Source organism: Ixodes scapularis, unplaced genomic scaffold (genome assembly GCF_016920785.2).
Source record: "Ixodes scapularis isolate PalLabHiFi unplaced genomic scaffold, ASM1692078v2 PGA_scaffold4__175_contigs__length_147842914, whole genome shotgun sequence".
Classification (NCBI taxonomy): domain Eukaryota; kingdom Metazoa; phylum Arthropoda; class Arachnida; order Ixodida; family Ixodidae; genus Ixodes; species Ixodes scapularis.
The window spans coordinates 3,584,590-3,599,108 of record NW_024609879.1 but is presented as its reverse complement, the minus strand read 5'-3'; the positions used below and the strand labels follow the sequence as shown (position 1 = coordinate 3,599,108).

Here is a 14,519-nt window from a genome sequence, read left to right as displayed (position 1 = left end):
CCGTCGGAGCAGAGCAATGGGACAGGTCAGAGGGATGCGGTTGTAGTTTCCCCCACTCTAAAAAAAGGGGGTGTAGGCGTTACACCCCTTGTCACATATACGACACCCCAAAACTTCAGTTGGATGTACAGCGCGCTGAGGTCGAACAGACGGCCCCAACTTTTGCGGGAGGGTTGATGACGGTGCGATATAACATATTAAACAGCTAAAGTACGTATCAAAGTATACAGGAAAAAAACGCACAGGTTTTGCAGTTGAGCCTAGAAAACCCCGATAACTTTTTTTGCAGTCAGTCACACTTACATTAATTATTTTAATGACTTGTACAACTCGGCTATCAAGCCGCTTGTGAAATTTGGTAGCGTCGGTATTACTTCAGTATGCTGTACATCCGACTGAAGTTTTGGGGTGTCGTATATGTGACAAGGGGTGTAGCGCCTACAGCCCCCTTTTTTTAGAGTGCCGCCAGGATGAAAGGATTGCCGGAGTGATCGCACATATGGTGTGGATGCGCCGGAGCAGCAGCACCTGGAGTCGGGACAGTCTAGGAGGAACACGGGCGTGGCGCACGGTGGTGTCAAGGCTCACGTGCTTGCCTGGATCCTGGTGTTGGTGGCCAGGAGTGCTGCCACTTGGTCCGTGGGGAAGGCATGACCGTGTAGGTGCTCAGACTGGGCCGCCCGTTTCACCGCCTCGTGAGCGGCCATGTTGCCCAGTGCAGAGCCGTGGCCCTGCACCCAGTCGATGACAACCATGCCAGCGAAGTGGTTTCGTAATGTGTGAATTTACTGAAAGATGGTCAGGGCCTATTTACTATTTCAATTGCCTGATGGCTTGAGTGGAATCAGACAAAAAAACTCGAGGTACACCTAAGCATTTCTTATGAGCTGTGAATGCGAAAGCATGCAAGCCGCTCGTCCGCTTCCTTTGTCGTCTGCTGCGTACTAGCGCGCGCCCGCTTCGGGATCTCGGAGGCCATGGCGCAGTCGCCAATGGAAGCTCCGTCGACGCGCGCCAGCCAATGGAACCGAAGGCGAATCGCTCCTATTGGGATCGCGGCGCAAACTAAGAGCCGTTTTCGCGCTTCAAACTGATGACGTCAGCTCACTCCATGAAACAGTTAATGCTTTCGCATTAAAAAGTGATGTGAGCAATAAACAGACCCCTTAGAAGCTGCCAGAAGGGCCTTATATATGGCTTGCAGTGGCACTACTTTCCCAGGATCCAGTGACTTTAGGAATAACTGAAGTAATCGCGAAGGGAGGTTCATTGCGCCCAGTTGTGACGTCATACGCACACTGTGCTATTGTTTGGTATACATCTTGATCCATTCCATGATCTGGTGAATTAATGTTGTGAGCTAAGCTACCTCACGAGTCAGCTGCGCGTACCAACAATGGCCTGTGAACAGTCGCTTCACAGGCAATTGCTATGTCGTCGCTGCGAGGATAGCATCTGGGGGAGGCGCAGGCTGGTTAGTCTTCTGTAGTCGGTAACAGGTCAAGACATACCTGCCAACCTGTGGACTTTCAAATTCGTAAAAGTCGCGGCTGCAGTGGGGGGGGGGGGGGGGGGGGGGGGGTTACGCGAAGCGATATGCAGCTTAATGTCAGCCTGGCCAGCGTGCGAAACGCTTACATCACACGTGCACGTGCTACACAATCCAAACTTCTCTCGCTTTTTGGGCGGCACGAAGCACGAAAATTTCGACGTGTAGGGCTTCAGGAACACCTGAAGTACCTCTTTTGAGGTTTCGAGTTCGGCATTGCGTCGCGAAGCCACAGTGACCAGGAGAATGCTACAGTTACACGTGCAACAAACACAGACGCCGTACTTCTCGCCTCAAACTGGCCGAAGCAACGAGGCCCAACAACGTCTGAACACGCCGAACCAACGTGCACGTGTGCACCACCGAACACACGAACAAAGGCTTTGAGCTTTGGATTGCTTTTTGATCCGTGGCCACCGGATAGACGGATGGTAAAAACCACGACGCTGCTGTGGACGGTACCTATCGCTCTCTTGTGGCGGTGCAAGATACCGCCAACAACGGAGTTACAAAAGCAACAAGAAAACAAATAAAAAAAAAAAAAATATATATATATATATATTTCGTAAGATTTGAAGCAAGATTCGTAAAATCGTAAAATTAGTTCCAATTCGTACATTTTACGAAAAATTCGGAAGAGTTGGCAGGTATGGGTCAAGAGCCCAGGGCGAGGGAAAGGAAAGCTGGGGAGAGGGGGATGTTTTCTCCTTCCCAGCTTTCCTTTCCCTCACCCTGGGTTCCACTTGGTTTCCACGGGATCGGAATCGAGAGCGGAAACGAAAATAGCGTTCTCATAATCGTGTCCAGGAGGCGGCATAGAAACGACGCCACAATGATAGCGAGTTACGCGAACGTCGAGCTGCTGTCTCTGCGAAACGCAATAGCGTAAATGCGCTCGGACAGTTCTTGTCTCGTGAACATCGGGAATACAATTTTTCGGTACCCGATATTCGATTTGAGCTGAAATTGCATTATCTGCACACCTCGAAATATTAGCAAATTGAGTAAAACCAAGTTTGTAGACAACAGTGAAACTTCTGATTTTGTTTTCCTGTAAAATTGGTTTCGTCAAATTCAAATGAAACCACCGTCCTAAATTCAGGTAGCTATTGAGAAAAATGCAAATTAAGGTGATACCCAAAACTAGCATTCAAATTTCCCCGCGCTTTCGAATAGGGCGACGTCGCAACTTGGCAGGACAAGCACGTATTTTCTCATTTAAAATTTCCGAAAATCAGATTACCGCAAACTCTGAAACTTTGGAGTCTGATAGACCGCTAGCACTATAAAATGCTGAGCATTTGGAAATGCAGTGTTCAATTTTCAGGTGAACCTTGTAATTTTTTTAACGTGAAACATTTTTAGGGTGGGTTACCCGCAAATTTCTTAGCTATATTTAGCGGAAAAATTGAATTTGTGCGTAGGTCATGCGACATTAGGCCATGCGACGTCATTTTACCAGCTAAATCTAGCGGGCAATGGAGTGGAGACGAGTCGCGAGTCCTGGAGGTAGAGCTTGAGAGGAAATGCCTGGAGGTTACTAGCGCTAAACAAATGTTTCACGCACCAACACAATTACAGGGCAACTTGCGATACATTTCTTTGGCACCCTGTAGATTAAAATGAAGTAGATATTTTGCTTCTACTTCATTGTGCAACCTATTTGCAAGCTTGCCAGCTGGAAAGTTTTGATGCCATTTTGCTTGGCATCTACGAGTCCAAGTTGGTGCCCTTTTTGCCGCTTTCACGGCTTGTTTGAAACAAAGCAGGACAAGGAAGTAAGTGGCAGAACAAACATTTAATTGATGTATATATCTCCAAAATATCCGAACTAGCATCCTAAATACGTGGATTGCACTTTTGACATTCTGAAAAAATTAACTGCTAGGTCTCTCCGATACCTGTAACATGCATTGACTAATGCTGCAGGGTACAAAAGTCACTCCCCAAGCATGTCAGAGATGGCATTGATTATGGTATAAAGTATACAACATCTGTTTACATAAAACATCTGTATAAGTTGCACTGGCAACCAATGACAGTACAACATATTGTGCATAAACTACAAATGTGTTAAAAAACAAAAAGAAAAACATCCTGACTTTACAAGCCAGGCACTAATGTTAAATGCTGATGCAGACAACGTTACTTTGATTTTATTCTGCAAACCTCACGGGTAGATAGAACTCTACATAGTGGTGGTGCAAGAAACAGTGCAACAATGCTATTCAAATATTTATATGGAAAAAGTCATCAGCAGACATCAAAGGCACCTGGTAACAGAAAGGAATATTAGGCTCACAAATGCTCCCCCAGTTCTAGCATACCATTTGGCCTGTTCTGGTCTTCCACTACAGGCATGTACACTAGTTCACATTCGGGGCAAGTGGCACATGCCTTTTTTGTGTCCATCACTTTCATTCTGCATTTCGGTGCACATGTAGTGTGCTCGGAATGTAGTTGCACCTCCCTTTTTCCTAATTAAAATCCACCTTCCCTCTCCACTTGACCATGACTCCAACAACATCTGGGCTGTCTTCCAAGTGATTAGCACAACAAACTTGGTACACCTGTGCCACTGGAATACAATGTATTTGGCTAGTTTAGTGCTCTTGGACGCATAAAAATATAGTTGCAAAGGGTCAAAACCTTGAGAATGCAAGCTTGACCTTGTTAAGCATGGAAGGGACATTGTCACAGTGCTTGTTGCAAGCATTTGTAAAGCACAAGAGAATGCGGACACCATTAGTTCAGAACAAGTAGTTCGAGAAAAAACAATAGATTTGCTTATATGCTCACAAGCAACATAGCATCTATCATCTTGTAGGAAAAACTAAAAACAACAAACATGAAGCAACTTTGCTGCAAAAAGTGCCTGGTGTAAGAGAGAAGCAATGGCGAAAACTTGCCAAAAATCTAAGCTCATATGTCTACTAGTTCAACTATATTGGTATTACACAGTACCACTTCAAAAAGCAATGGCATGGTCATCTAGCTTCTCAACAATACAACATAAGGAGAGTTTTCTTGGAAAGAAAATATACCCGCTGGCGAGGCATTGCTAAAAATAGCTTAAGTAGAAGGTTTGGCCCATCAGACAAGAGGCTCTCGTGGCATGAATGCTGGGAGGCAGCCTGCCATTTGTAGCAATCCAGCTGCTTTGGTCCCAAGAACACACACGGAAAACATAATTTCGGGTTACACGGGCGGTACATTCAAAATTCGAGAATTGCCCGACACTGCAACCAAACTGAAGCTGTCCTAAGGTTAGAGAAAGACCTGTACAAATGTGGGAATTTAGTTACACACCATGCTCTAAATACGCACAACAGTTCTGACAATATGATGAAAGAGCAGCACTTCTAAGTGTGAGGGGACTTCAAACTCGCTGTCTGATACGCAAGTTCTAAATGTTTTTTGGTTTTTTTTTTGTGCACCCTCCTTGTATAAAAAATTTCTACTTTCTTGGCATTCCGATTTATTTTAAGCTATGACTCTTTAAAATACTGCAATTTTGAAAGGTAAATTCCAACCATATAAAGTTTTTTTTATAGAGCTGCATTTTCATGAGCGTAAAATGTTTTTTAAAAAAGAATAACTTTTTTTAAAGATTTAGTTTATTAAATATCTTTAAAGTGATTGTATTTAGAAAGACTACAGTATCGGAAAGATATTAAGTCAAATCTGCGCTACAATAACTTGAAGACAAATTTCCCGAGTTTTGCAGACAATTATGTTTTGATTCACTCCCAATGTGAAAACAAAAACAAAAAAAGCTTCAGGACAGATTTAAGTTGTTGGGAAACAAGACAGTTTCTGCAAATCAGTTAACTAGAACATTGTCTAAGAAACCACAACTATGGCAGCTAAAAAAAACTCAGGAAAACAACAACACTCTAGACAGACAAGCAAATACTACAAGCATCATGCTGAGAATGTGCAATATATCCGAAAGTGGTCGGCCAGTAAAATCAGGTGCAAACATCCTAGATCTATCGTGCCAGTACTTTGGTCATTCAGGGCGAGCGTTTGGGTTAAATCATAGCTTCTTTCAGCTGGGTTGCGCACCAGCCATATCTCAAGGTCTAAAGAAAGAACAAAAGGCAGCAAGACGGGGTCTTTGGGAGCATGTTTAGACTTGAGCACTGCATCCATATGCATTTTGCATGCTGATGTGCACAACCTGTGCTACTTCTTTTTTTCTCGAGACAAAATATGTTGTTTTTCTCTTTCCAAGCCATGAGGATTGCAATATTCTCATCAGGAGGGACTACGTTCTAGCAATTGTTCCTCCCACTCCGCCATTTAGGTAGCATCGAGGTTAGTTGCAGGGGGTAATAGGGAGAAATAAGACGCTTTTGGGTTGCGCCTAGAATGCCATCTCGAATGCAAGTTTGGAGCACAATAGAAACTTTCAGTAAGAACAGTTTAAGCACACACTTGGAATTGGCATTTGCTCTAGTGGAGATTGTTCCTGAGAACATTATTAAAAACACCCTCTTCCCGTTGTGCCTGATAGAACAATATCTTTTCAGGTTTGTATTAAAATTTTGTAAGTGGTTATTGCAACCTTTGCTGTAGGACTTCTGTATGTAAACTGCTGGCAGTGAAAATATGGTCAAAAGTTGCGGCTGATCACGATTTCTTCAGTAGGAGGCACACGGTACGGCTGCTATTTGAACGCACCGAGTGAATAAAACAAAGTAGTAGGACCTTGTTGATCAGGTTTTTGAGAGGACCGCAGTAAAAGAAATGTATGAATGTAACCACTACTAATGCTTTGGGAAGCCTACCAATGCTTTGGAAAGCTACTTTCACGTTACATTTTATTTCGCACGGAATTTCACGACTGCAGAGAACTACCACATTTGCTCAAATATCGCTCAACATTCTTTCCTGCGGAAATCTCAAAAACTATTTATGTTAATGGTAATGTTAATCATAACCAATAAATGTTGACCTATGAAATTAGAACATTTGGACCACTCTAGTCACCCGATGTGCTCTCCCGTGTTAACCACTGCTCCGAGCGCATGACCTCGTTGTCATTTTTAATATTTTGGTTATGCCACAAATAAAGTCATCATGTTCATACTGGGTGCGATAACACTAGAAAAGGACAAAGTTACGATATGCCAGACTGCGGGAACCGATGATGCAGGCAACCTCTCTGCCCAATGCTCGAGTGTTATATTTAACAGTTAAGCACACTGGTTTGAGGCTGGAAGGCTAACGGTTGCTGGTCCTCTGCAACAATACTCCGCCACAGCATTTCCGCCTCGATGCCTCGCTTCTTTCTGCGTACAAGCACCTAGTCTTTGCACCTTCTAGCATTTAGCATTTGGAAAATATAAAAGAGGTCTCCATATCCAAGCTTGTTTGAACTTCAGTTAAGGAGGACTAGCCCAATGTAGGAACTTGGGTGTTGAATACAACACAATAAAAGTGGCTCTTTGCCACAATCTTTTGCGAACTAGCCCTGCAAGCTGGATAAATATGCAGTCTTTCTAAAAGGCGTATATGGCACCAACGAGGAAATGCTCTTGCCATTACCATGTGACGTATAGTGGATGGCTCCAGAAGTGGCAATAACTTCTAGCAAAAAAAAAAAGGCACGGTGGAGACTTTTTTTTACACTCGGTACGACACCAGTGAAGTCAGCTTGGAAAGTGCTTTCTCAAAGCCTCAATTTCCAGCCCCCGCTGGAGAGACGCATGACCAAGTGGAAATTTCACGAGCGTTAACACTAGTCATGATACACCGGCGTCTTCCCAGAGGGCTGCATTTCCCTGCCAGCCCAGAGCAGAAGGGCCGAGCTCAGCGAACGACAATGACGCAGTAAATAATCTCTCGGTTGGTCCCAGTAGTTCACGTTTCTCACAGACGGCCATTCTTTTAAAAACCGGGCTTTCTGCGAGGAAGAGCCACCAGCCACTTGAGCCAGCGAGGCACAACATCGTTCGGAACAATTCTGAACCGGTAACAATGATGCAGCATCCGAGACACTGCTAGATAATTCTGCACTTTTTCTACTCTTGGGCTTTTAGTAAATGCATTCAGATTAGTCCAAAGTCAAAAGGTTTAAAGAGAAAAACTTATGTACCGTTCACAACTGTAGCTAACTGGATACTGATCAGTGTTAAAAACTTGGGTGCAACGCTCACCATATCCGACTATAAAACCGTAAGGCAGCTTTCAGGTGGGGAAACCTTACCTCTGATGCCTTTGCACCTCGCTGAATAAGACGCACGTCTGCCCGGCAAGTCTGGCCAGCTAAAATTCATAGTTTCAACCACGTCTCGAGCAACCGAGAGACGACAGGTGCTGAATCGCCTCTCAGTTGCGGCGAGTTCCCAACTCCAACAATGCAGCCGCAAATAACAGTCGCTTGTGCGTCGTGACGCAAAATTGTGCTCCCGTACTCAATTTCCCCTAACGACAAATCGTGGAGGACATTACGCCACTTCAACATCACGCGAATGTCGCGTGACCGTTGGGAGGGGCTCAGCGATGCGAGGGGTGCAAAGTCCCGCGACACTTTCGCAGCGTTGGATTGGCTCCGACAGCACGTAGCGTCTGATGCAGTCCGTTGTAAAGTGAAACGGAGCATAGGTGTTGCCAAGACGGGCCAACTCGAGAAGGCGAATTACCCTATGGCATGCCAGTGCTAAGTTCCAGTACACCACAGTACGGTGCCTGGAACGCGTCTTCAACCAGTGCGTTTACCGTCAGATCCCATCCATGCATCAAAAGTGGTCCCGAAGCAAACACAAACGAGGTCGTGGGGGCCAGCGTGCCACGCAGCTGGCTCCCACGCAGTCGGCTCCCACGCAGCTGGCTCCCACAGTCCTGGCAAACGGCTGTAAAAATTCAGCCAAAAGCAGGAGCAAACGCGAGAGTCGCCGCCGCAGTCGCGTCCCCATTCCCATCTGCCAAATCTTCCGTGAACTCTCGTGCCCGAGAGTGACCGTGCTCACCTTTGCCACCGTGAGGATCGCAGCAGACGACGGCGCAACACCTCTACAACGTCGACGCGCATAAGTCGAGGGACCATATTTGAGGACGCAGTGCACACACTCGTCGAAGACGCGTACCGGCCACCGTAACCAAGCGCTCGTGCACATTTTTGTGCCTCCGAATCAACGCGACACGGAGCGATTTCAGTCGAAGGCGGAGAGACCAGAGCCCGCGACGATCTGCGGACTCGATACCCGGCAGGCAACGGGACCTAGAGGTCGAGCGGCCGGGCAGTGCGCTGGATGCCCAGCCGTGCGAAGAGCAGCGGGGAACCCAGGGCCATGGTGAGGCCCATGAGCAGGTATGTGAAGAACTTGCAAGGCAGCTCGATCGACGCCAGACGCCGGGTGGACTCCAGCCGGGGATCCCGGCCTTGGCACCGGCACAACAGCCGGTAAATCTGCAACAAGCATGCCCGAGAGGCCTGGTCAGCAAGCCCCATGCGTCTGCAATTGCCCAAACGGCGCGACGTGCGTACCTCGTGACAAACACATTTAGGTGATGACACTCCGTGACAGAATATTCAGGTAAGGTGAGTCGAAAGCAGGCCCCTCGTTTTGACTGGTGTCGCCTATTCACAGAAAATGAAGTGTTGGGCGTGCAGAACCGGGGCCCGATCACAACGGCGTACCAGTTGGGCTCTTGCTGCATTCCACTATAGCTAGCATCTTTCTTTCGCCGACCAATTACTAAATTGGTTATTAGCGCAGCTTTGCCAATTTCGTTTCTTGAGCCGATTTATTTTAGTCATGCAGCGCCGTCTCACTGGTGTGCTGAAAAAGCAGCTTCAGCGGTCACACCACCAAAGCGTGCACCAGCGAGCCTGCAGTTTAGGGACCCTTTGTCGCAGCTCCCTCTACGTCTGTTCAGTCATGGTTCGAGGTCAGATTCAAACGCCATCTGCCAGCGCTTCTTCACTGAAGACGGGAGAGTGGTGTCACCTAAATATCAAAGTGTCGTCTGCTTATGAGTCGTTCATTTACAGGACTAAACGCACCTTCCTTGCTCCTTGGCTTTGAACTGGCTGCCACAAGCACTCCAATAGCATGCTGTCCCTGTCTGCTTCCTCGTGAGTCTCATTCATTACAATATGCTTCTCACATTGTCGCCTAACACGAGGAGAAATGCTGCTTCGACAGTTTCTTCAGTAATTTGCATCCAATCCCAATAAGATTAGTGTAACATTTAATGTAACATCTGCCTTTACAACCCGACTACCAATGAGGAGGTATAGTTCATTATTTATTTCTTTATTTATTTCAATATCTTCAAAGTCACACGGCATTACAGAAGGGAGTGGGGGAAAAACAAAAGTACAAAAAATAGGATTCAACACATATTAGTCAACATAATAGTTTTCAATGGCAGACTTGAATGCAGGAGCGTCTGTGATTGTGGCGATGGAGGTGGGCAGGTGGTTTTAGTCATTAGTAGTTCTTGGAATAAAAGAATCAAAAAAGAGCTTCGTGCGACTGAAAGGAACGTTGACTTTATGGTGATGATCATTTCGATGGGATACATACGATGGTTCAGAAAAAAGCTCTTCACTTAGATGCTGGTTGTGATGATAAAGTTTGTGAAATAAGGACAAACGAGATAATTTTCTACGCAATGAAAGATTCGGAAGATGTAAAGTTAGTTTCATGGATGATACACTGGAAAAACGCGAGAAATTAGACAAAATAGAACGTGTGCCACGATTTTGTACGGATTCAATTTGATTAATTAGAAATTCATGGCCTGGGTCCCACACCGAACTCACATACTCAAGCTTGGATCTAACGAGGGTCTTGTACAGTAGTAGTTTTAATGATGAAGGAGCCCTTGAGAAATTGCGGCGTAAGTAACCTAGCATGCGATTAGCGTTGTTAGCAATAAAATTAATGTGAGTTTGCCAGGAGAGGTCAGATGTTATATGGACACCTAGGTACTTGTATGATGTCACCTGTTCGAGAGCAGAACCAATGTTGTACAGTGTAGACCGCATATAATGTATGTCGCAGGAGTCGCAAAAATCCGCACTATAAACGGTACCGCGCTATAACCAAAACATCAATTTTTCAGGCCAAAAGACATGCCATGAGACATTACCTTTGTAAAACAATTTATTTTATATTAGATGAAATATAAAGCTTAGTTAGAGGAAAGTCTTTATTTCACCAGACTAGTACACTTCTCTCTCAAGTGAGTCACACATTTTGAAAGAAATGAGCCACTTTTGCCTGGCGCAGCCTTCTAGCGGCGCCGCGGGTTGCGGACGGACGTTGCGACCGTTCAGGATTGCTAACCCTGATGACTTTTTTCCGCTGATGAAAACGCGTGAAAATTCGCATCCTTTATACAGTACGCGCCAGTAATACGTTCAACTTGAGCACAGGCATGAAATTCTCCAAATAAGAAATTCGGGCGATGTTCGAAAACACAAATGCTTAGAAAGCACCACTGTAGTCAAAGTAAACAAACACGACGACACGGGTGTTTCTGCCGTCTTGAGTGTGCCGCCACGACATCGCCGCACGAGTATGTGGATCTTCCCTTCTGGTACGTGCTGGGTTATCATAGCGACACACAACGAAAATTCACAGCCAAGGATAGCGCTTTTACACAGAACGATGAGCTTCCACCACGCAGTCTACGTCGACAATCACAACCGACGCCATGTTTGCGGATAGAAGCAAGAAGCTGCCTCGCGACCGGCACGCAACGCACGCGAACACTTCTCCTCGACCTGCGATTCGTCTGTCGTTGCAGTTGTTTCCAACGCACGCACGTGAGCGACATGTGCGTGCGTCTCTCCGTCGCTATGGCAACTGAAGCTTCTCTCTTCCGCTTCTCCCCGCTTCTTCGAGCAACCTCCTTGCCCCGCGAGTGCCGCTTGCGGCTAGCGCCGTTATCTTGGTTATCTAGTGTCGCACAGGGAAGCGTGCTCGCTGCGTCGGTCGACGCGGTCGGCAGGCTGTTTCAGAAACCGCACTATAACCAGTATTTCCGTTTGCGCTCCTGCATTTTAAGCGGTATGCAAATTACATGGAGATCTATGGGAGGCAAACCGGTGGTTTAAAAAAGCCGCGTTATACCCGGTCCTGCACTATAAGCGGTTACGTTGTAAGTGGTCTATACTGTATTGAGGAAAGTTAGTACAGGCAGCTTTCCGTGAAATTCTCATTACTTTACATTTACTGGCATTAAGGCGCATTTTCCAGACGTCACACCAGTTAGTAACGGAATTAAGGTCAGTCTGAAGAAAAGACTTATCAGTATCAGAATAGATTACACGATAAATGACACAATCATCTGCAAACAACCTTATGGATGACTGGACATTGTTAACGAGGTCATTTATGTATATGAGGAAAAGAAGGGGGCCGAGGACGGAACCTTGCGGCACACCCGAAGTAACAGGGCAGGGAAAAGAGTCTGAGTCGTTTGCAGATACAAACTGTGTTCTGTTAGAGAGAAAATTTTCGATCCTGCGAGTGTTTGTCCATTTCTTCATTTTTCTCAATCTCAGTTGGAACCATGAATTAGTTTGGTAATATTGGAAGTTTCATCTGCAAAGATTATGGGCAGCATTAAAACAAAATTCGTACAGTAACAAAATGAGTAACAAAACAAAATTCGTACAAAAACAAAATTCGTACAGTAAGTCCTCGTTATAACGAAATCACTTTTTTTTAATTATCACTCTTATTCAAGTTCGATGCGGTCACGACCGAAATGCACGCATTTTTAACTGGATTATTCGAAATGTATCGGCGGCAGACCACACTTATTACTAAAGCCGCAGCGCCGAGAGCATGCAAGCCTACACGGAGGCGCACAGAGTCCCTTGCATTCTCTGCCCCTTCTGTACCGAAGAAAATGGCAAACTGGGAAAACGGAGGAAACACGTGAAGGAGGGCAGAGCGCGGAGAGCTGGCAGAGCTTCCAATGCCGATGCACCGACACGGGGACGCGGGCAGGGAGCAGCATCAACATTCCGAAGCTACACTCTAAAACCGGCCTCTCATAAAAAACGCTGTCCCTCTGTTTTTGGAGGGGACAACGATGCTTTCAGGGGGACAGTTCTTTTTAAGAGGGAAATGGAAAAATAAAATAGCAACATCTAGAGGGACACCAACATAATAAGAGAGACCAAGGAAGTCGTTTCCTTAGTCCTCCTGCGTAGGAAACACCGAGAGAAAAATTTGCGCGTGTCCCTCTATATTAAGAGGGGACTAGTCCCTCTTAACTCGACCAATGTAGTTCGGTCAGAAGGAGAGATGCAGGCGCACTAATCCACGGCAAAGAGTTCAGACTAGGGATGTCGCGAACCACCCTAGGTTCGATTTCGAAAGGTTTCGATATTTGCGAAGCGAACTGAGGTTCGATTTCGAAAAATTTCGATATTTTCGTACCGACCGAGGTTCGAATTCGAAAAATTCGCAACTTTTGACCACAGCAGAATTTCGAATTCGAAAATTTCGAAGCTTTCACGGTTTCTAAAATTTCGAATTAGAATATTTCGAATATTTTTTTTCTTCAGGTTCGATAAATTCGAAGATTTCGAAATTCTTTGGAAAAAAAAATCGAAAACTTCGAACGCTTCGAATTTTTATAGACATGAAGTTCGAACAATTCGAAGATTTCGAATTTCTTTCTGCATAAAGTTCGAAAAGTTCGAAGATTTCGATTCTCTTTTAACGCTAAATAAAAAAAAAAAAAAAAAACTTTGAAGATTTTGAATTTCTTTTTAATTTAAGTTTTCAAAGTTCGAAGTCCGATTTCCAAGATTTTCCACCAGTTTCAGTTTCAAATAACGTTTTCACGACTCACTGGTTTTCACAAAATCAAGTTTAGAAAAGTAAGGGTGTGATATCTAGATTCTGCGAAGTTGGTCAGGCAATTAAATGAGACGTGCTAGAATATTTGCCAGTGCAGAATTGTGACCGCCAGCCCCGGGGGGGGGTCTTTAACCTGCATCACGCAGTAGTGATTACACGAACACACTGTTTTACGAGACTCATCCAGTTCGAAACGGTCAGGGGCGAGCAGGAGGTTGAGGCTCAGAAAAACCTTGAAGCGACCTGGCAAACTACCTCGCCACTCCTTGCACGCTGGTAGTAATCCGATCCGGTGAAGTTTATAATTGTCCTGGAGGTTTATTTTCTGGGACGGAGGAATCGCCTCGCAAAAAGCACAAAAGCCGACACAACTCGAGGTCGAGGAGCGTTCTACCATACAAGTGGCGTCGGAAGAGGAAAAACAGGGGGAAAGAGAGTAGCGGGGGGGGGGGGGGGCTTCAGCCTCCTTTTCCCCCTTGCAGGTATTTCAGACTGTTAAAGAAAACAATACGGGGAAAGAGGGCGTGGTCGAGCTTATTTTGATCTGAAATTATTTATGCATATGTATAGCTACTGTCGCTCTTCACTGCATAAAAGGTTGCGTAGATGGTCACTGTTAGAAACTCGTTGTCAGAAGGCACTACTCGTCACATGATTAGTGGTTCGGAAGTTCAAAGCTGTCTTTTCGACCTAAATATCTGTGCCGATAGCAAAAAAAAAAAAAAAAAAAAAGAAAAAAGAATAAATGCGGGAATAAAAAGCAGGAGAAAAAAAAACTATCAAGAATTCGTCGGAAGTGTTCTATTCTTGCATATTCAGAGGTTCAGAACTTCGAAACAAGTTTCTTTTACCAAAATGTGTACAGGCTACAAGAAACACGTCCCAGAAACGTGAAGCGAAAAAAAAAAAAAAGTTTTCTTTTAATGACGTGCTGAACTTGAACAGTATTAGAAATCTTCTCCCATGAGTTAATTTATTCCTTAACGTGAAAAAAACATGAAATATATTATTTTGTATTGTGCAGATGGCAATGATATGTACTGTGTGTGGTGTTAATTTAAATGCGATACCTCAAACAACTTAGACGAAAATAAATATCAAGTTTAGGTCATAATTGCATACAGATAAAT

The 14,519-nt window shown here is 45.1% G+C and overlaps 1 protein-coding gene across 1 annotated transcript in view; it reads right to left on the bottom strand.

Moving 5' to 3' along the window:
* Positions 1–3,328: 3,328 nt before the first annotated feature.
* LOC8037690 (sphingosine-1-phosphate phosphatase 2) overlaps positions 3,329–14,519 on the bottom strand; it is a 45,540-nt gene continuing 34,349 nt past the window's right edge. The window contains 1 exon segment of the mRNA XM_029993554.4: positions 3,329–8,966. Coding sequence (XP_029849414.2) covers positions 8,778–8,966 — 189 coding nt within the window. The 3' untranslated portion in view covers positions 3,329–8,777.